This window comes from Furipterus horrens, unplaced genomic scaffold (genome assembly GCF_987537825.1).
Source record: "Furipterus horrens unplaced genomic scaffold, mFurHor1.1.pri manual_scaffold_4, whole genome shotgun sequence".
Classification (NCBI taxonomy): Eukaryota; Metazoa; Chordata; class Mammalia; order Chiroptera; family Furipteridae; genus Furipterus; species Furipterus horrens.
In genome coordinates this window covers 169,260,650-169,284,272 of record NW_028327174.1, presented here as the reverse complement: position 1 = coordinate 169,284,272, position 23,623 = coordinate 169,260,650, and the positions used below count along the sequence as shown (strand labels likewise).

The 23,623-nt window shown below is 40.1% G+C and overlaps 1 protein-coding gene across 4 annotated transcripts in view; it reads right to left on the bottom strand.

Moving 5' to 3' along the window:
- The window catches only part of NTRK2 (neurotrophic receptor tyrosine kinase 2), a 334,989-nt gene that overhangs the window by 148,040 nt on the left and 163,326 nt on the right, over positions 1 to 23,623 (bottom strand). Inside the window, exon 14 of one of the 4 annotated variants that reach the window (XM_090274234.1) lies at positions 5,234 to 5,281. The exons of the other annotated variants lie outside the window; for them this stretch is intronic. Within the exon in view, the coding sequence (XP_090130360.1) occupies positions 5,234 to 5,281 (48 nt within the window). The remainder of the gene's footprint in view (positions 1 to 5,233; positions 5,282 to 23,623) is intronic. 4 annotated transcript variants of the gene reach the window in all.

Below are 23,623 nucleotides of genomic sequence, written 5' to 3'. Positions count from 1 at the left end.
TGAGAGACTTTTTCACTTAGCATAATGTCCTAAGGTTCATTCACATTATAGCATGTGCCATTATTTTATTCCTTTTTATTATGAAATGTTTCATTGTATGGCTATATAACATTTTGTTGATTTATTCACCAATTGAACATTTGGGCTGTTTAAACTTTTGAGCTATAATGAATAATGCTGTTATGAGCATTCATGTGAGATTTTGTGTAGACATAGCTATTTATTTTTCTTGGGTGGACTTGCTGGATCATATGGTAGCTCCCTGTTTAACTTTTGGAAAACTGCCAAACTGTTTTCCAAAGTGGTGACACCATTTTATATTCCCGCCAGCAACATGTAAGTGTTTCAATTTCTGTACTTCCTTTTTCCATAATTTACTATGCAGTCTTCCTCTCTTTTCCCTGAACATCTTTAGAACACAGCTCATTGAAACTACCAACATCAATCTAAGATCCTGTTTCACAGTGTACCAAAAGATGTACTAGGAGCTCGAAGATCTGAGTTTCTTTCTCCAATCTTTGGGCAGTCACTTACCTTCTTTTTACCTTAGCATTCTCTTGCATTTATAAAATGTGCAAAATGATGTCTGCTTGTTATTTTATGGGATTACTGATATGAGAATGTATTGTAAATTTAAGTGTGCTTCATGAATATGAATTACTATTAGGTATTACTAAACGACCTTACAACTGGTAGACTAGAATTACATTGGACTATCCAATTATCTGTTCCTCTTTATATATATTCTGTCTGTAGCTTTACCACTTTTGCCTGCAAATTAATGGCTCAATCCCAAAGCAATTTACCCACTTAGCCTTTAGCCATAATACTATTTATTTATAGTCATTCCATGGGTGTCTTTATACTAAAGCAATAACCATAGCATTTTTCATATAACACTTCAACTTTCTTACTCCAGAATCTCAGAATGTGTATGGTCATAAACATGGCCTAGTGTGTCTTGTCTAAACCATTTACCCATTGACCACTAAACTCATACTGTTGCAAGCAAAAGTAGATTCACAACGATAAAGTCTATACGAAAGCTTCAAAACAGTTAAGCTCTCAGTGGCTCCTGGTAGACATTCATACAGGAAAAGTAGACAAAGCCCCCTAGACATATGTCTATGACATGTATTTTTGCAGTGTACTGAACGGGTGCAGGGTCCCACAGAAAGCAACCACTTACTGGCCAGGACTACTGGCATAAGCCAAGAGGCAAATAGGAAGGAAAGAATAATGAGGAAAGACAAAGGGAAGGCCATGACAAGGCAGAATTGAATAGACAGCCAAGGCGAATGTGTATTAGGGAAAGGAAAGTCTGAATCATTATTTCCTGAGCAAGAGAATGTGTATTATTCACCCAAGCCCCAGGACACATGTTTCAGCACCCGCATCCATTTTTATCTCTTCCTGCAGACTTAACTATTTCAATTCTAAAAACAAAAGCCATTGTGTCATACCTTTTTTAACCCCCCTCTGAAATATCATAGTAATCCATCTCCCAACTCATGATCTGTTTCCCCCCTCATACGGGGATTATCACAGTATGCAGTGATAACAAAGGGACATTCTCCAGCTAGCTGAATCTTAAACAAACTGTGCATGAGGCAGCCAACTGCTATTATAGGTAATTTTTTAAAGTATGCTCTCAAGGGGATGTGCATTTAAGAAGCCTTTAATGATACACCCTGGCTTAATTCTGCAAACAAGTCCTCACACAGCCAATTTAGAAGCCACAGAACACTCAAAGCAAAGGCAATCTCCCCAGTTGCGCTCGTCTTGTGCCGAGCTCACTGGCATTAACAAAGAGAGGAAATTCTGCCAAGAATAAAGACAAGTTCTTTCTAATATCCTTAACCATCCCTGTTTTATGATTTGCTTCCTGGCAGGCCTGGATCATCCAAAGCTTAAACCCAAAGATGGAAAATAGAAATGTGTTGTGCTAAGGTTTCTGTATCTTGTCAATAAAACCTTCCCCCTGCTGTCTCCCTCCCTCTGTTTTCAGTGCAGCTGCCCCATCTGTTGGGGTTACCCAAGTAGGCTACTGCCTGAACTTGCTAAGCAGTCAAGGCCACACATTTCTCAACAGATCCCAGGCTGCATGTTTACCCTCATAAATACAGGAATTGTCATGTTCAAATAGCCCACATGCTGTCAGAAGGCCAGCGATATTTGCTTCTGGAGCCCCTGCAACAATTAGAAACATACTAATCCCAGTTGCCTTCACCTCTGATTCTTCCAGCCCAAGTAGGACTGTCAACATTCCCACAGCATGTCATCATCCCAGAGAAGAGTGATACCTAGAAGACAATGTTGAGATTCCTCCAGGAATCCAGGCTCTGAATCATTTGCCATGGACACAGCAGGGCTCTAATTTAAAGAGTTCAACTGAGAGACTTGCTCTTTGCCTCTCTGCCGCCACCAAAAGATATCCTTTCCTTCCCCTCTCCTCTCTGATTAAAACCCCAGGCTCTGAGGTCACAGACCTAAAGAAAATGGGCTCTCTTTTGTGGGCAGGGGTAGAGGCTGGGGCTAGATTTTAAAGCATAGGAATGATATAAAGCGCCAGAGATAATTTTTCAAAAGCATTTTCACTTTGCCAGAAGGTCACGGTTGACAAATCTGACCAACATATAAACCTCAACGATTTATCAATTGGAATATTAATTCCAGTGCTGTTTTCTTCAGTATTGATGCTCCAAATCCTGGAAGATTGATGTGGCTGGCAAGGTTGCAGGGATTTAGCCCACTTTTCTAGGAACATTTTGATCTAATGGAGCTCAGCAAAGTTGGGCAGGGGAAGAAAAGCTCTCATCGGGGACAATGAATGTCTACATAATTTGACAGCAGCCTGTCTGTGCATGTCACACGATGTGTCATTGCGTGTCTGCACACGTGCTTGAGGAGACACGATGAAAAGACTGACAGAAAAGAGTCAGGGGCACATCACAGTGTTATAAGAAATTCATATGAGGACTTGAGAAAATGTCTTATAAAATGAATAAGAAGTTTTAAATTATTGGGTATGTGCAACTTGCTGAGTTTGGGGTTGGGAGTTCTAATTATGGCGCTGAAAAATATGAGTTACGCCTGGAAACACTTTTAGCTTATTTTTTTTAATATGTCTCAAGTTCAAAGAGGCGTTTTTCTTATATTGGAGCTCCTGGGTAATGCACCCTGTATCTACAACTTTACAAACCTTATTTTCTGTGATAAGAATCAATGGAGGTCATCTGGGTAAAGAGTGTCATCTGTCAGAACCAACAACGCCTTCAAGGTGAAGGGAGAGATTATTGTTCTTGAGCAGCTTTGTTAAGCATGTCACTTATTTCTATATTCTCATGCTACTACATCTTGGGCCTTGGTGGCACTGGAGGGACTGCTCTGTTCAGGGTTAGCCAGTGTACCTTTCATATATGAATGAACTAATCCATAATCAACACTCCAACCACATTCCTTATCGATCTTTCATTCCCCATGCCATTATTGACGTGCCCGATTACCCCAGAGCCAGGAATCAGACAACTAGGGAATGCTCCTATACCTTGCACTCACTGAAGTTCCTCAAGTCATCCAGCCCTAAAGCTGCTAACCCTGCCTCACCCAGTCCTTCCAAAGGAAACCATAATAAAGGCTCTTGTCCATGATTTCCCTTCACTGCTTCTGAGTCCTGATTGACCCAGGTGCTTCCCTGCTGTGGCCCTCCTGCTGTGCGGTGGCATGCCCTCTTCTCTTGGGAACTATGAATAGTGAATGATCTGTTAATCAATGGCAGTAGTCCCCTGACCTGTTGGCCTCACCATACCTGCATAATAACAAAACCATCATTTTAAAGCAGCAGCACCTCTGATGAACTGTAGCTGGAAGAACAATCCTGAAAGATTCTTTCTCTGTGGCCTCAAAGGGTCAAATCCTGTGACTGAAGCTTTCCAGGGACCAGAACCTCTCTGCAGGACAAACTGGCCTGAACAATGTTTTAGTGGTTGCAGTGATTTGCTATTTAGTGGAGGGAAGACCCCATCACACAGCACTGTTGTGGGAAAGTTTATCACCCAACTCCTCCTGCCTCCACCATGCACACACACACAGCACGAGCAATAAACCAGGGCACCTTCAAGATTGCCCAGCAGGACAGTCTTGGGTATCTCAAACTGACTATGACCCCTTGTATCTGAAATCTGCCCTGGGGAGTCACTGACAAATCCTGAGGTGGCTGAGCTTAAGGTTCCAACTTTGCCACATCTCCATTTTCCCTTTGCTGGTTAAGAACTTCTCCCTTGTAATTCACGGGGCTAGTTAAGGGTCAAACTGATTGATGTCAAGCTCAAAAAGGGAAATAAAACAGGTTCCACATATGGATGGATGAACACATAAAGGGTGGATGGCTCAGAACTGAAAGGCTCCAGGACGCTGATAACTCCTCTCTTACTTTGAAATTTTACCTATAGCCAACCTTGCAACCAAAATAAATATTAACCAACAGATGACCACAATGGCTATCTTAGAAGTACACATGCAAAATGAAAGAAAGTCTGTCTTTTCATGCCTTCTAAATAATCCCTGTTCATTGTTTCCGTACCCACAGAAAACACTGAACAAATTGGAGGTCCTGGGAGATCACACCTGATTTCAATCCTAGAAATGAGCTACATTATCTGCACTCACTCGGTAGCTATAAACCCTGCTTTTCAATTGCAAGGAATAGAATGCAATCAAGCACAAATCATAGTGTCTGGATGTTAGTCTTGTTTTGAAAGAGGAATGGTCATAAACAAACAGCTGATTTACCAATTCAGAAATTTATTGCATTGTGGCCAATGAGAGAAAGCTAAGACCCATGCTTTTCCAGACTTGAATATTTAGCCAACTTGGCTGTGCACTGAACTGTAGTACAGTTGTATTTTATTTCCTTAATCTTCTTAAAAATGCATCAACAACCTAGAACTGGATGACAGTTGACATGTCCCCATAGGGTAAAAACAAGTCAACTTCAAAAGTACAGGACCATAACTGAACTCAATTAGCAACAGTAATACCTTTTCTGGGAAAATTCTAGGCCTCTTTCTTCAGCAAATCAAAAACCCGGAACACACACACACACACACACACACACACACACACACACACACACAAAATGAATCAAGGGTCAACAAGTATGAAGAGGGCTAAGCAGTTTCATCTGAATTCAACACAAGCTCATTACTTATCCAAAGAAGGAGTAACTACTTACCAACACCTTGTCTTGATTTTACTTTCCCAAATCCAAACCATGAGAAATCTGAAAACCACAACAAAACATAAAATAAACTTCGAAAGAGAAGCAGAAACCAGAGGAATTCAGCACTGTCCTTCATAAAATAATTCCTACTCCCTCAAAAAACTCCATTAAGAACCGATGCTTCCTCTCAAACACCCAGCCCTTGGATTTTTGTGTAAAGATTTACAGTATTTCTCATCCGGAGAACATGAAACTTCAAGTCAGGCAAGGGACAGCAGGCAGCCTGTCTTCAAGAAAAATGACCAAGACCCAAGCTTAAAAGCTCTAAGCAGTTTTCCTCCTTCCTCAGTTTCTCTTTCCCCAAAGTATGGACTCTAACAGAAAAGTCGCAGGGAGAAAATACACAATGCATTTGACAAAGGCACTAAGGTTTTGAACCTCAACCATATAGGAAAATAAGAAGAGGAAACAGATCTTTTTTGGAGCTGAGACAGGCAGTAAAAGAGGAACGTGAAATCCCGTGGGAGAACTAACACTCGGGCTAGATGTGGACTCAAGAGGAAAAAATAAAGCGAATCAGTTCTACATGGATTCTATGACTGACTTGCTGTGTGACAGTGGGCAGCTTCTCCTGGGAACTATGCCTCTTACAACACAAGACTCCATGGGCACGTGGAAGGAAAGGTCTGCCAAGTGTTCTGAGGTCCATCCGTGAATGAAGCCACAGTGAAATGTCGATTTGTTTCCTGGGCCCAACTATTTTCATCCAGATAATTTCCACTGGGTTCAAAGTGAATTCTGGACAGTGGCAGTGGGAAAATCCCTGGAAACAAGGCCAGTAAAGAAATAGAACCTAAGTAACTGTGTTCTGAGCTTTTTAGATCTGTAGTGATTTTTACAGAAATTAGTATAGAAAGCTATGTAGAAGAAGAGCTAATTTAAATGAAACAATGTATATAAAGCCCTTCCCACACTCAAAAATGCCTTACAAAATTGTCGTGATTACTATTTTTTCGAGTATATTAAGACCTTTCTTCCCTGGTATTTTAGAACTTCTTCTCTCCAAACCCTAAGCTGATTTCTACTTCTGATTAATATTCCTCTGAATGCTTTCTTCCAGGTTTTAGAAGATAGACGGGATGAAGGTCTGGCCTCTATCCAATGCCAAATAAAGATTGCTTGGCACAGAAGACAGTGGTCCTCATTCATGGGGTCCTAAGTCTAGCGAGGCTTGGCTAATCCCTTCCAAAACAGAGTGTATTTTCCTACTGATCACTTTTTGTTTTTTATATTTGTTTGATTTACATAGTTTTAATTAAACTGTACATTGAATTTTTAAGACTGCTTTTTCCACCTGGGCGTTTTTTCAAAACCATGTTTCTATCTTACAGAAAACCCCCTGAAGGACATGCCATAACCATCCCTCACTGATTTACACAGGTCAAGTTATTTTCAATCATTAGCTATAACAAACACAACTGTAAGAAACATTTTTACACATCTTAAGTGTTCCCATCTTCACTTTCAAAAATCATTCCCTCAGAGTAAATCTTAGAGATGGAATCATTGGATTAAAAGATGAATGTTGTTAAGGATCTTAACACATGTAATCAAATTGCTTTCCCACTATATCTGGTTTAGTGTCACCAATAATGTATGAGAAGGTAGGAATGTATTTCTAAAGGGAAAGCTAATGGGGAACCATTTGCTACATCCATCCTTGCCATTGGTATGTCTCCATCTAACTGAGCAGAGACCTGGCAAATACCCACCCCTGACCTGTACCACAGGAAAGCACTCACACTCCATCTACCTGAGCCAGTGTTAAACCTGGCTATAACAAGGGGACTGCAGATTATGGAAAGAATCAGAATAAGGCAAATAACACCTGCACAGTCATTGTAATTCACCAAGTGCCTCCCCCACCCCAGTCACTTCTCCTTTGGTTCTCAGCCAAACCCTGTAATATATTATCTTCTGTTCATTGACAAGGAATTCAGACTCAGAGAGGCTGATAGACTTAGCAAAGGTCACAGCTAACAGTGACTCAGACTTCTGATGCCAAATCCAGATTTTTAAAAAAAATTCTCTAGTAGTTGCTTTTCCAAAAAAATAGCCAAAATTAGCCAAAGTTTACAACATTACAATGAGGATTCAATTTTATATATAAAAAAGCACTATAAGTAGTCATATATTCTCATTTATTTATTCAGCAGATATAGCAGATGATTCAAAGAGAAATAAGCTGCTTGGCCTGCCCTTTATAATCAAAGATCAGTTACCATAGGAGTATATCTAGGGTGTACGGGACTCAAAGGAGAAGCATCTCTCTGATTCTGAGGTATAGGGGGGTGAGGGGTCAAGGAAGAGTTCTCTGGCTTCTGGACAACAGGGTAGAATTAGCTAAGAATGGGGGAAAGCAGAAGGGTGTTCTTAGTGTAGCAGTCCATTCATGGCTAGCATGGGCAGTCCTGCCTGTGTCAAGAGGCTGATATGGTGGAAAGCAGAGGGAACTAAGAAACAAAATAAGGGCCAGGTCAAGAGTTTAACTTTTATAGGTAGCTACCCCCACCTTACCCCACCCCCCCAAAAAAATCTCAGATTAGGCAGTAACATGATCAAGATTAGTTTTAGAAAAATCATTTGGGCTGCAGAGTACAAACAAGACATGAGAGGGCAAGAGACTGGTTAAGGAGGCTTCTAGAGAAAGCAAGGCATGAGAAAACTGGCCTGAATCAGGTCCTGGGGAGGTGGGACAGGGAAGAGAAGGGGATGGCTCTCAGGCATATTTAGGGGGATCAACAGGATGTGGTGATTGACTGCAAGTTGAGGGGAGTATGGGAAGTAAAGAACAAAGGCTAGGGGTTTGGACAATGAGACATATGATATTGCCCACAGTGTCTCCAAGGAACTTAGAAGGGAAACAGGGTTAGGAGGTTCAGCTGACAGCATTGGTGTGGGGCACAAATCCCAAACAAGGCATCGATGTGAGGACTGGTGTTTGGACCACAGAATGCATGTCTAATAGCCAAAGTGGATCTGCCCAAGTTCAAGAACACATAGTTTAATGGGGGAGCAGAAGCTGGATGCTGAACCTAAGACACATTTCTTGTTTGGGTATGTAAAACACCCTGTTTTGCAGAAAGAAGATAAAAGGGGATCCAACTGAGGCTAACTTTTGACAAGCTTATTCTTAAATTATTAAAAAAAAAAATTTAAGGTCTCTTTGACAGTAACACAATTATTATGTAAGATAGAATATAATCTTCTTGACTATATACCTCAGAGTACTTGGAAAATTTAATAGCCCAGATTAGCAAGCTCACACTGGTACCTCTGCCCCCCTTCCCTACCCCAAAAGCTGTCCCTGTCTGATAGCTCTTTCTTGATGGATTTGAGCAGTAGTCTTAAAACCTCAATACTAAATTTCACCAGAAAAATTTTCCCACAAGGCCGAAAAGAAACATTTCTCAATTTCCTGTGATGTTTCACCCATTGGGAGTCCAGTCCTGCCAAACATTCTTTTATATTCTGTTTAATAAGAGACACTTTATTCACTGCAAAATAAAGGGCTCCTTCAAAAGCAAATGTAGTTGCAGTGAGCTTAAAGGAACTCCTCCTTTTGGAATCTAGACCAACAAAGATTCTAAATTATGAAATTAACCAATTAACTCCATCTTATGTTGAAGAAAGTTCAATCTTCCCTGACCAGAGAAATGTATATATATTTTTTAAATAGCACATTATCACGTTGACAACTCTAAGATGGGACTTAAACTAAATAAAATAAATGGCTATAAAGATTCCTTTTCAAATATCTCCCAAAGGAAACAGCTAGAATTTAGGGGGTTGAAAAGGAATATTTATGATGCCAGTGAGAGAATCAGAGGAAGGAGCAACAAACAGACAATGTGGAGAAATCTAATCTTTCCTGTGGGTGCTGACTTGCACACATACTAAACAAGATTGTTAAAAAGGGTTCTGATTTCCAGAGAATTCAATTTCTGGATTTTTTTCTCTTTTAAGGTCGTCGTCGGCAGCCGTCCGTCTCGAGAGACGATGGTGTAGCTTCTTAAGAGTCTATCTGCACCGCTGAGAATGGCTGTGCAGTCCGACTCGGGAGTGACATGGTATCTGTCTCCTCCCGTGTTGAATCGACATCTTGTGATGACGCTGAAGCTACAGAGCCTGGGCAGGGTAATATGGAGGGTCTGCTGTTGCCCATGCAGCAGACACCCCCTCTCTTCGCAGCTGAAGGGTCCAAGGGAAAGACGGAGTCAATACAGCTTGGCTTCAGGTGCGCCGCAGGAGTTGCCGGTGTTGACTACAACGTCAAACCGCCTTAGGGACTCCGGCTCCGGATTTTCTGTCAGGGTTTACTCCCTTAGCCTTTCCCCTGAAGAGGTATGCCGCAAGGCAGCGGAGGTTTTTTGGAGTTAGAGTTTTCCTTCTCTGATGTACCCTGACTGGAAGATCGAACCAGCGACACTTAGCTTGCAGGCCGACGCTCAATCCACTGAGCTAAACCAGCCAGGGCAATCTTTTAAGGTACAGAAAAATCATTTCAGTGTGTCACAAGAAAAGTCCACTTCCCTCCCTTTTAACTCTGGAGAAATTAAAATTTGCTGTGTTCTCAGATGTAATTTCTTTATATTTTAAGGCAAGCTTCACCACCATCCACCCCCAAGAAAATCATCTCTAAGATTCTAATGGAAGCAAATGGAAAAATATGACTCATGACAGAAATGTACTCTACCTCCAATTCCTTATGGCCACACCCACTCCCTAGAGCTCACATTAAAGAGAAGCTCTCAAATGCCATTGCTGCAGGAAACTGTGAACTAGACAGTGTTGAACCCAGAGTGGACACTCAAACAGTACTTGATGGAGTAGCCAATTACCTGTCACCTCAAACAACGAGCTAGGAGGACTGGTCATTGGAGTGGAGGGGAAATGAATGCAGTGGGTGCTTTGCTGACAATATAAGCATCCCCTTTTCCAACTGACACACAATCAGAATGAGTAATAGTTTGCTTCAAATGAATTCCAGTTCCTCAGGCTACTGAACAGTGTAGTTTGGGGCCAAGTTTCCACTTGAATGTAATCTTAATCTTTCACTTAAGCACACAACCTTTATATAGTCCCATATCAACTGACTAGGAAGTGGGCTTGCTTTGAGTTAAAGTGGTTGTGGAAATCATGATGCAAAGGGGTCCTGGAATCCTGATCAACTTCAGACTCCAGTGTGACTTATTATACTGTTCTCCAGCTAACACTGAACATTCCCAATGCAAAAGATATAAAGAAAAAATGTGTATTTTAGCTAAAACTGCTAGCTGCTCTCTGAAATCTTTATTTCGCTCTCCACCCCCCGCCTCCGGGCTTACAGCTAGACTACAGTGACTAGCCCTGCTTACAATTAGTTGTGCGTATACCATTAAATTATAGCCAAAGGACAGTGTGCAGCAGAGTGATGGGTACCATATCTGGGCCTGGCCCATCGAGACTCCCCATTTATGCTACCCTCTTACTTATCCAGAATGAAGATAACAGTTATATCAAATTTGGAAGTTACAACTTGAAGTTAGTAGAGGAGTTCTCTGCTAATTCTCCCAGTGAGTGTAGACAGTGTAGAAACTGAGTTATTTTACTGGGGTCCAATAAAGCTCTCATTCATATACAGAAACTATTGTGTTTGAATCATAATCTGCTCTGGGACTTATTTATAATGGTAGGGAGCCTACTCTAACTAATACATATACACAAAGAAAAAATACATTTTTCTGGTGCACCCACTATGGAAAGCAGTATGGAGGTTTTCCAAAAACCTTTAAAATAATATTACCATATGATCCAGCAATTTCACTACTGGTATTTACCTAAAGAAAATGAAAATAGTAACTGAAAAAGATATATGCACCTCCATGTTTACTGAAGCACTATTTACAATAGCCAAAACATAGAAGCAACCTAAGGGTCCATCAATGGATGAATGGATAAAGAAAATGTGATATATGTAGACAATGAAATATTATTCAGCCATAAAAAAGAAGAAAATCTTGCTATTTGTGACAACAAGGATGGACTTTCAGGGCATTAAACTAGGTAAATACATCAGACAGAAAAAGACAAATACTATATCATCTCACTTCTATGTGCAATTTTAAAAGAAAACAAAAACAAAGATACAGAGAACAGATTGGTGGTTGCCAGAGGTGGGCAGGGGGATGGGGAGGTGAGCGAAATGGGTGAAAGGGGTCAAAGGTACAAGCTTCTAGATGTAACATGATTAAGTCCTGCAATGTAATGTACAACATGGCAACTACAGTTAGTAAACTGTAAAAAATATTTAAAAGTTGCTAAGGAAGTAGATCTTAAAAATTCTCATTGCAAGAAAAAAGTTGTAACTATGCAAGGTGATGGATGTTACCTAGACTCATTGTGATGATCATTTTGCAATACTATATATATATATATATATATATATATATATATATATATATATTGCCCTGGCTGGTTTAGCTCAGTGGATTGAGCGTCGGCCTGCGAGCTAAGTGTCGCTGGTTCGATCTTCCAGTCAGGGTACAGCAGAGAAGGAAAACTCTGACTCCAAAAAACCTCCGCTGCCTTGCGGCATACCTCTTCAGGGGAAAGGCTAAGGGAGTAAACCCCGACAGAAAATCCGGAGCCGGAGTCCCTAAGGCGGTTTGACGTTGTAGTCAACACCGGCAACTCCTGCGGCGCACCTGAACCCAAGCTGTATCAACTCCGTCTTTCCCTTGGACCCTTCAGCTGCGAAGAGAGGGGGGGTCTGCTGCATGGGCAACAGCAGACCCTCCATATTACCCTGCCCAGGCTCTGTAGCTTCAGCGTCATCGCAAGATGTCGATTCAACACGGGAGGAGACAGATACCATGTCACTCCCGAGTCGGACTGCACAGCCATTCTCGGCGGTGCAGATAGACTCTTGGGAAGCTACACCATCGTCTCTCGAGACGGACGGCTGCCGACGACGACGATATATATATATATATATAAAATCATTATGTTGTACACCTGAAAATAATACTATGTGTAAATTGCATCTTAAATTTATTTATTTATTTATTTATTTATTTGAAATTTTACTAACTGACTTCCCAACCCCTCATCACAAATTTGAAATTGTGTATCTATATATATTTGCATTCTCTGGGAAGTCCACAGATTTCATTAGATTTTCAAAGGCTTCTTAACCTCAAAATGCTAAGACCCACTGAAATACATATAAATGGTTTTGGAGACAAAGATATAAATGCATATGTATTCTGCAGTTGTATTCTATTTAATCATGTTCCCTATCAATGCTTTGATCTGGGTGCTGAGAACCATCTATCAACTGTCACCTCGATTTCTGCAGCAGCCTTCTAACTTGACTCCTGCTCTAGTCTTGCCTCCCCTAATCTCTTCTTCACAGAGCTGCCAGAGCAATCATTTTCAAGTATAAATCAGATTATTGCATTTCTCTGCTTCACATCCTTTAAAGGTTTCTTATTGCATTTAGCATAAACTTTTGATTATCCTTGTAGAGTCCTGCCTGACGTGGCCTCAGCCAGCCCACACAGTCCCAGCATCCCTCTCTTTCATAAACAGTCACAATGGCCTCTTTCCTGTTCCTGCACACTTTGCACTTTTTCTTGCATTTTCCCAGAATCATCTTCTTGGCTCTTTCTGTGTCTAATCATTTCTCCTTCAGGTTTCAGGTCAACTATCACATTCAAGTGGCCCCAACCTCACCACTTGAACCATAATCTCTCTTAGCCCCTTTCCTCTCACAATCAGCTCATCCTTCTCAGTGTGTATCAATAAATCACCTTATTTATTTGATTTATTGTGGATTATTTGTGTTCTTCACTAGAACTTGAGCTCTAGGAAGTCTGTGACAATCTTAGAGGAGGCTCTCCTGGAAACAGGCTCTGGCACAAGGATTCAGATGAAGGCAGTTTCTGAGGAAGGCATCCAAGAAAAACTAAAGGGGAGTGAGCAAGTAACAGAGGAAGAGGAGGGAAGCCCATGATGGATACATTTTCCAGTGGGTTACACCATGGACTAGAATTCAAATTTCCAGGGAACTTGGGGAGATGGTATAGAATGCACTTCAGAGATAGGTGAGAAAGCTGGGTCACTGACTCTCCAACTGCCATCTGTCATGGCTAAGGGCTTCTGGCTAAGAGGAAGCCCTAAGGTAGAGAGTCATGGGTGTTTTCGCATGACACCATGGGCAAGTACATGGACAATAAGAGCTGAGAAGACAGCTCAGCTCTTTGGGGTGGAACACTAGAGTATTTGTTACAAGGATATTGCCTGTGTATTCTTGTTGAATAAATGAATTAGAACAATTTTTAAAACATATGACAATATGAAGTACATCAAGTGTAATGAAAATGACAATATACAAATTATGCACCCAACATAAAAACCACTATGTTTTGCAAATATATTTGTTGCCTTGTTGATTCATTTGTGGCCTTCCAATGGAAGCTCACTGAAGAATCTTTAAAGGTGAGAAATACTTAGAATCCAGCACTTCCAGTAGGAGTGTGAAATAAAGACACAGGACTAGATGTCAGATGTGGGCTGTCTGTAGACACTGCAAGAAATGACCTGTATGAGCTTGGGTGAGTCATTCTCTCACCCCCCATAGACTTTGTTTCCCACTCTGTGAAGACAGAGGTGGAGACATGGCATTGAAGCCCATTCAAGCTCTAGCAGCCTACAGTACAATACTAATCATTAGGCACATATGACTGAGAATAGATTGCCACGTGGCCTTATATAGCTTTCAAGGGTATTTTGAGGATGTGAGATCATGTACGATTTAAAGAAAAGCTCTCAGTCAACTGGCCTAGATTTTCTCCTGCTAAATAATACTCAGGTGCTTTGGGGTCACTATATCCTTATTTGAGAGAAGGACCTGTGCTCTGCAAAAGCAATTTTTAAAAGCAGTATTTACTGAGTACTTGCTATGTGCCAGGATCTTACTAGAGATTTTGTTTTATTTCAATTAGGGAAAATTGGTCATCTTCTATTGCAGCATTAAAAAAATAAAAGCAGACAAAAGCCTTAAAACCTACAAAGTTCTTAAGTCTCAAGGAGGAATAGATAAAACTAGACTCACTTGGAATGTGGCAAAATATTCTGATCCTATATTACAAACATTTAATTTTGAGAAACAAAATGGCCAACTATACCACCTTTCATTTTGAACATGGAGACCATTTCAAAGAAAATTCATCTGATCTACATCTTAGTCATTCACAATTAAACTGCACAAAGTGTTGTTGTTTTTTAATCTATTGTAAATTTTAAAAGCTTTTTTTTTTCTTTAACAAAGGTGGTGACAGTCTTTCCTGGGTGGGTAAAAAATGGGACCTGGAATGCTAAATAATTTGTTTCTAAGCTTGGGACTTTGAGAAAGGCGGGGGCAACCTCTGCTTACTAATAAGAGATGACAGACATGAGAGACTTGCATCAAAGCTTTGCCTTTCTACTGCACAACCCTAGTGAGAGTTCAAAATGCTCTATGAAGACTTATGCAGATGTCACAAGCTCCCTTCAGGGAAGGCAAGTGATGTCGGGATGCACACACAAAAAATTTCCCTGTTCACACTGGCTTAACATTGGTTGAATGACTGCTTGAACTTTGCTCCAAATTCTCGGCAAAGCAATGTTGATAAGCATTGGGAGCAAGCCTTTGGGAAGGAAACTGGATGATTCCTAGGGAATCATCTTAGAAGTGGTGTTAGTGGCCTTCAAAGAGAGCTTACAAGCCCATAGAGGCTGGCATATACTTTATGCCAAGTTCCCATGAGCTTTTGTTTCCATGGACAGCCTAAACAATGATGCAGGCCTCCTTGACTTGTTCAGACCTGTCCATTGTGCCCTGTCATCAAGTGAGGCCAAAATGAAGGAAGGCTGTTCTCTCTGCTCTTCTTTGCACAAAGTTTGTTGCCATGTGAAGTATGTTTGAAAATGTCTATGTAATTTCTGCTACATATTTATGGTTATATTCATATTTATAATTGTATTATTATATTCATATATATGTAACATGAAAATTCCTTTTTTAAGTTCCTGTAAACAACATTTTTTGTATCTAATGCAAAACATCGTGTAGGACTTTTTATTGTGGTGGATTATGAAATTTTGAAGGGAGAAGAGGATGGTAAGTTTTCCAGCCATGATTCTCACTACAGAGTTATTTTCCATTATCAACTGTATTCAAATTCTTCCCTGCAGTCTGAGAACATGGTGACCTCCTTTATGTCATCTTTTCAGTATCTTTGTCACTCTTTTTAGTGACCCACGGTCTCCCTTCCCATCCCACTATCCCCTCCACTCTCTTGAATCCAACCAAGGTCAAGAATGGTGTAAGGCCAATACAATAGCCAAGATATTTATTTAATTTTATTACTGTGTGTTCTTCTATTAAGAAGCTCCCATAAAGGAATAGGATATAATAGGATTATATGAACTTCTAAAGCTAGGTGTGCAATAAAATAATTGAATAAAGTGGTCATAACTAAAATGAAATGAAAACTCATTGTTTAAAATGCAATGCCAGTCACACAATTTAATGGTCAGACACTTTGCTTAGTATCACTTGAATGGGTGACTCACTGTCGGTGGAAGAAACTCAAACCCATAAGATGGAACTGCATTTCTTTCTTTAGTGTTTTCCCACTAAATGTCTGATACATTCTTTAAGATCTACTACTTTTCTGGAAACTAATCAAAATTGCCTGGCTAGGTCATTCATTCTCAAATAGGGATCTTTTTGTCTCCTAGGGGAGAACTGGCAATGTCCAGAGACATTTGGGGTTTTTGCAATGGGGGGAATGAGGTAGAGGGTATGTTACTCACATTTAATGGGTAAAAACCAAGAATTCTGACAAACGACCAACATTCCCAGGAACATCCCCCTAAACAAAGAATTTACAGCCCCAAATACCAGTGATGTCAAGACTGAAACCCTGTCCTAGGTTATGGGCCAGCTGAGTAGAATTAATCTTAAAAACTTAAATTTCTGTGAAAAAGAAACCCAAGCCTGTCTATGCTCAGTGTCCCTGTGGGAGTTCAATTTTCTCTCATATTATTCTAATGTTCTTGTCACTGGCATCCTTGCTGCCAGTCCATTTCTTAGTTTCCCTTGTACCTCACAAGAGACAGTTCTGATACTGTCACTTCTTTTGCTCCCAAACATCAAAAAGTGCTGTTCTGGTCCAAGAAAAGAGGGGCAAGGCAGTACAAAGGCACAGAAACTGGATTTGGACTCCAAGCATTGGGCTTCAGTCTTGGACCCACCATTTCCTGACAGCACCACAGTGACTTGGTCTCTCTAAAAATTGTCTCTCCTCCGAGCAATAATTACTGCCCTGGCCACCTGATGGGGCTGCTTTAGGATCATGTGACCTGATGTTATGTGAGACCTCTGTAAATACTCTGGCATTATATAGACATGTGGGTCAGGAAATAATAAAGTCCCAAATGCTTGATGACATTCAAAACCTGACCCCAGTTTTATTACTTATGAATCCCCTTAAAACATGCAAGATACTAGAGAAACTTAGTTTGCATTCCTTAAATAAACATACCTTGATTTTCCTATTTATTCATTAATTCATTCACCTGATAGATGCTAGACTATGTGATAAATGCTAGATATGTGACAAATGCTGGATATGTAATAAAGAATAGAATAAAATAATTACAGCCCCTGCCTATATGGAGCTTCTAAATTTTGTCTTTGCAACACTTTTTGTTCAACCTAAAATGTAACCTTAAAACTCCATCTTTGATCATTAAGCCCCATTTATTCAACCAAACCTAGCTTAAAACTCACCTTGTTATGAAGTACTTTTTTATTCTCCAAGCACACATTGACATTTGTGTTGTTTGTGTCTCATGGTAAATACCACACTCTTCACAGTATTAATTATTTACATAATCTTATTTCTCCTGTTAGATTAGAAATACCTGTACTCTGAATTGAAAAATCTTCTAATTCAATTATTCACCCCCTTCCATAAACTTCATAACAGTTATAACAGTATAAGGAAGGTACTGCACACACAGCAGATACTCAACAAATATCTCAACTGCTGACTAGGTCCAACTAGAAGAATTTTAAAATAGGGCATAAGGCACCCATGATAATAGTAGAAACTGAGTTGTGAAGCACAGACAGAAAACATTGTAACAACATTCATTACTGTTTACTACTGTTCTCCGTATTACACCCCTTCTCTCCAATAATTTCACCTCCCTTAGTTTATGTCCATGGATCATGTATATAAGTTTTTTGGCTCCACCCTTCCCTATGTTATTCTTAACTTCCACATCTATTTTGTACCTGCTAATTATGCTTCTTAATCCGTGCACCATTTCCTCATTTCTCCCCTTTCCACCTCCCAGCTGATAACCCTTCAAATCATCCCATACCTATGATTCTGTTCCTATTCTGGTTGTTTGCTAAGTTTGTTTTTATTTGTTAGATTCAGTTGTTGATAGTTGTTTGATGTCATTTTAATTGTTCATAGTTTTCATCTTTTTCTTTTTCTGAAATAAGTCCCTTTAACATTTCATATAATAATGGCTTGGTGATGATGAACTCCTTTAGCTTTACCTTGTCTTGGAAGCATTTTATCTGCCCTTCCACTCTAAATGAGAGCTTTGCTGGATAGAGTAATCTTGGTTGTGGTTGTTGCTTTTCATCACTTTGAATACTGCTTCCCAGTCCCTTCTTTCCTGCAAAGTTTCTTCTGAGAAATCAGCTGATAGTCTTATACAAATTCCTTTGGAGATAACTCTCTTCTCTTGCTGATTTTAAGATTCTCTCTTTATCTTTCACCTTTGGCATTTTAATTATGATGTGTCTCGGTGTGGTCTTCTTTGGATCTAGCTTGTTTGGGACTCTCTGTACTTCCTGGACTTATATGTTTATGTCCTTCACCAAATTTGGGAAGTTTTCCTTCATTGTTTTTTCAGATAAGTTTTCAATTTCTTGCTCTTCCTCTTCTCTTTCTGGTACCCCTATGATTTGAATACTGGCCTGTTTAAAGTTGTCCCAGAGGTTTCTATGTCTCTCTTCATTTTTTTCAATTCTTGTTTCCTCATTCTGTACTGGTTGACTTTTCTTTTCTCCCTTATGTTCCAAATCATTGATTTGAACCCTAGTTTCCTTCCCTTCACCATTGATTTAGTGTGGATTTCCCTTTGTTTCACTTAGCATAGCCTTCACTTCTTTCCTTATCCATTTGCCATACTCAAGCATATCTGTCAAGTCTGTGAGTATCTTTATCACCAGTGTTTTGAACTCAATGTCTGTTAGGTTGGCTATCACCTCATCTGTTGGGTTGGCTATTTCCTCATTGCTTAGTTCTAGCATTGGAACCTTGATCTGTTCACTCTTTTGGGCCATATTTCTCTGTCTCCTCAACTTGATGGGCTCCTATGTTTTCCTCTGTGTCTTAGGTAGAGCTGTCGCACCTATTACATTGTAAGGGACAGAGCCTTGGTATTTGTCAGTAGAGGGTGACCTGTTTCACCATGTTGTGGCACTGTATGTGGGGGAGGGATCTAAGAGGGAGCAATGCTGCTTGCTCAGCACTCATCCCTTTTCCAGGCACTTCTTCCACTTCTGTATGGGACTGGTGTCTCTCTAGCCATTGCCTTGGCTGTGGTTCCCAGAGTGGCTGTGTCTGTGGAAATTCTAGGACCATAGAAGCCCTTTAAACAAACAGACTCTGCTGAGAGACTGGTAGTTTCTTCCTCCACCCAAACCCTCACTGGTTTTTACAGTCAGAAGCAATGAGGCTTTATTTTCCCCAGCACTGGAACTGTGAGTTGTGCAGTCTGGTCTGGTGCTGGGAGCAATCCCCAAGTATCCCTCCCTACTTTTTTTAATGTGCGACTGCACTTTCCTCCAGCCAGCCACAGCCACTGTTGCCACCACCACCTCCACACTGCATCCTCTCCACCCAGGCTCTGCTCCTTCTACCTGTCCAGATGAGTATTTCTTTAGTAGCTTTGTTTGTTGGACTTTCATGCAGCTCAGTTTTTTCTGGAACTTCTGTTTATATCTAATTTTGAGATAGTTGTATTCCTTCTTAGTTGTGGAGGGAAATGCAACTTATCTACCTATGCCTCCATCTTGGCAGGAAGTCTGTCCCCCCCCCACCACCAAGTTCTTGATGAGCAACAAGTATTTCTGTCTTGTCTTCCTGTTGTACTTCCAGCATTGAGTACAGGGTCTAGTGCGTTTTAGGTGCTTGATAAAGATTTATTGAATAAATAAATGAATGAATTCCAACTTTTCACTTTTGCCTTCTTTGATCAAGAGCCCAATTTGGTATAACATAGGTTCATGATTGTGTTAAACACTATAATGCTCACCTCCCCTTCCTGACCCAGCAGAGGCATGGAACCCACCCCACCCCCTATTACCATCACCACTCCATGTTGCTTACTTTTGCTAATGAAAAAGGAGCAGAAGTCACAGGTGTCATACCTAGGCAGGTGACTTAATAGTCAGATTTAATGTAAACTGGGTTTTCTATTTCTACTTCATCCTGTCACAGAGAACCATGAAGCCTCATGTTCAGATGGTAGTATCATAAAGTTTGGGTTCCTGAGAGGCTAAGATGTAAAAAGCACCCTTCCAATCTGTTGTACATGCAGCATGAAAAGAAATAATCTTTTCTGTTTTAAGGGTTATTTGTTTCTACAACATAACCTAACCTATTCTGACCGATACAACAGTGAAGTTCCAAGTGAATCTTATTAAAAGGCAGTCTGTTCTATAAAAATATATGGCATTTATTTAATAAAGAAGAGTCCAATCTGTATGGTTAAAAGAGTACACACCCACACAGTACTCTCTAAAGCATACATGGATGTGTATATAAAAGCATAATAAGCTAATGTTAACAATAAATGTGCACAGTTTTTGAAACTCACTGTAACATATTCAGAAATAAGAGATGTGATCTTGCAAACAATCCCTTAGAAGACCATGCCTGCCATTGTATCTGTTTCAAATATACAACCCCTGTTTGTCCCATTTTCAGAGCTCCTCTTAGGGAATTATCTTAATTATTGTAGTAGAGTCCACCAACTATGTAAATCTTCATTATTTGGGGGGAAATTTTGATATTTGTAGTAGTTTAAAATCATTCAGAGCCAGGCCAAATGGAATATGTGGGTGAGTAGCCTGGGCCATATTACCATTATTCAAAGTGTCAGGGGGTCTGATTCTATAGTCTTGAGCCTCTCCTTTTTTTGTGGCACTCATAACTTTTCATTAAAGGCATTTTCAAAAGATGAGTTCCAAAAACGTACAGTCTCTTACCCAGTGATTCTCAATTATTTTTCTAGTTCTAGAATCATAACTAAGTGTTAATCTCCAGAAACTTTCTTTCTCCCTAAATTCATGGTCATTAAATAGATACAACATAATTGGATGCATGGCTGGGTGTTCTTCACAGTGTACATTAAAAGCTACTTATACACACTTACTCTCAGACCCTAAAAACATTAAAAGGATAGACTCTTGCTGGATAAAAGCCCATGAAAAACAGTATTAATTAGAAATTCATAGCTGGGGGTTATCATTCTTTCTGTGTTCTTTACTGAATTGTATACCCCCAAAATTCTTATGTTGAAGCCATAATCCCCAATGTGGGTGCACTTAGGCCTTTAAGGAGGTAATTAAGGTTAAATGAGGTCATCAGGGTGGGGTCCAAATCTTATAGGGTTGGTGTCCTTATAACAAAAGACACCAGAGCTTTCTGTCTCACCTGCTCTCTCTTCCTACCCCAACACCTGGAAGCCACAGAGAAAGGGTCATGTAAGGACACAGTTAAATGGTGGCCATCTGCAAGCCATAAAGAGGGCCCTCACCAGGAACCTTATGAGGAGCACCTTGATTTTGGACTTGTAGGCTCCAGAACTGTGAGAAAATATGTCTGTTTATTTAAGCCACCCAATCTGTGATATTTTGTTATAGTAGCCTGAGCAGACTATTTTACTTAGTTAGTTTTTTGGTTTTTGGGTTTTGTTGTTGTTGTTGTTGTTATTGTTGCTATTTGGATTTCCGGCCTGTATACACTTCCTCCTCTTCAAGTGGTAATGATTTTTATTTACTATGTACCCAACCCCAGACAGCCAATGTGATTCAAGATGGAACCAATGGCTCAGCATTATTCAGCATAATTCCATTCCCTGCCCACAGCAGTTGGTTAAAGAATTGGCATATGACTAAAATTAGTCTGATCAAAAACAAGCGTAGGGTATGTGTGCAAAGGTTGATATAAGTGGTGTTCTCTTTCCTGGTAGATGGACATGTGGAAGAATGTAGCATCAGGCATGGATGGAAGTCATCTTTGCTGCAACCATGGGAGGAAAGTTTGTCTCCAGTGAAGGCAATCCAATGGAAAAGAGCCAAAAATGGATCCTGGTCACAGTTTGTGAGCCTTGGATAAAGTCATAGCCAGAGCTTGGCATTTACTCCCTCATGGTATATTTATTGTTCAAGACATTTGCAACTTTAAGATGCCAAACTAATACAGGGATGGGGCAATAGTAGGCTCATGGTCAATAAGTCATTCCTGAATCACCGGAGGCTAGGATGAATGGGTACCATATTCTGGAATCCTTCCAAGCACCCAAGTTTTATTGCCCCTAATGTTGAATTGGCCTATTATGGAGACATAAATGTTCTGTTCTTCAAAAGCATGTTTGACAGGATGAGAGGCTTTGGGATTTCAATGACTTTGACTCCTCTAAAGATGGGAGGACAGCCTATTTTAGCAATTTCTATGGTAATGAATAGACATATACTTTAGCTATTCAAATATTTAACTAGCCCTTTTGTTGTTGTTTTGAATCCCAACTGGTTGCAGCTGCCTGTTTGTGTCTATTGTGCCTTTAAGGGGCCTGCTGATTCAGTAGGATCCCTTGAATGCATTAATTAACCTTCTCTCATTTTCCCAGCCCATGCCTATGAAGAAATGAGCATTTGCAGCTCCAATTGCAGAATGAGATGTGAGGATTGAGGATACCACATAAATGGGTGCTCATAATTGCCTTCTTTTTGATGGGCAGTTTATGCATGGCAAGGTTTGTGTGGCTGCATGATAAATTTATTGGCTATCAGTATTGGCAGGCAAATGAAACACAGGCCCTGGATTAAAGTGTAACAGGGGAGATGAGGCATTAATCAGTCCAGGTACTTGAGTCAGAGGAGGTAAGGAACCAGAGAAAATAAAATGTTATGCAAGGCTGGGAAATGATTTATCACTTTTAATATATATCACCTCAGCCCACTCTTTATAACTGCTTGTAGGCCTCCATGTTATGAATACTCGGGCAATAAAACACTCCTTTCTTAAAACACTAAAGTGAAAGGTGTTGGTGGGGAAAATAAAGAAACATGAAGAATAAACTGACCATAAAATTTTAAAAAACTGTTTGGTTTGAATTATATTTCCACTTGTTTCTTTTCAAATGACTTAGAAATACAGTTTTTACTTAGAAAAACTGCATTCTATCAATCCAATACAGAGAAAGATATGAGGTCTGTCCATGAGGGCCAATTTCTCATATCATTTTTGAAATTATTATAATATGAGAAAACATACTTCCAAAGAATAAGTGGCCGTGCTAGGCTTAACAGTTAACTCAACTGACTGAATTACTGTTAACTGAGTTTCCTTGAGCTTGGAAGGTTGGTGCTACACAATCAAGCATTTGGAAGTTGTCCAGAGTACGAGTCTAGCAATTGCTTTGAGATTTGTGTGAAATGAAACAACTCCTCCTCAGTTAGTATTATTCCTCTTTGGGTTTTTTCAACCCAAGAAATTCTAAGAACCATTTTCAGAAAGGCTTCCCTTTTTGTAATGGGCAGAAACAAACTACAGCATATCCCTTAGCATTCTGTAACACTTTATAGCTTCTAATGGTAATAATTTTCTCAGTTCTCCTTCAGAAACTTCAGTTGTTTCTAGAAAACAGGCAGAGAAGAAGAGTACTTAAGCAAATTACCCAGAAACATCAAGAAATGTAATGAGAGAAGAATATTAGGGGGTACATTGTCTGCTCCCTCATTTTACTCCCTTTACAAAAATTTTCTGACTTGTTCTGAAAATGGGAGAAATCTATGGTATGCTTATAAACATAAAGCCCCTTGCTTATTCCCCAAAATGAATCATCTATGGCTGGACTAATGCTAGCTGGGAAGGCAATGGCCACTGCTCTCATCCAGGGCTCTGCAGCACTCACTGCAACTGCTGGGTTGGCCTACTGTAGCTTCCTGCCTTCCTCTTGCCCTCCTCTGGTCCATCTTCCATACTACAGCTGGAGAGG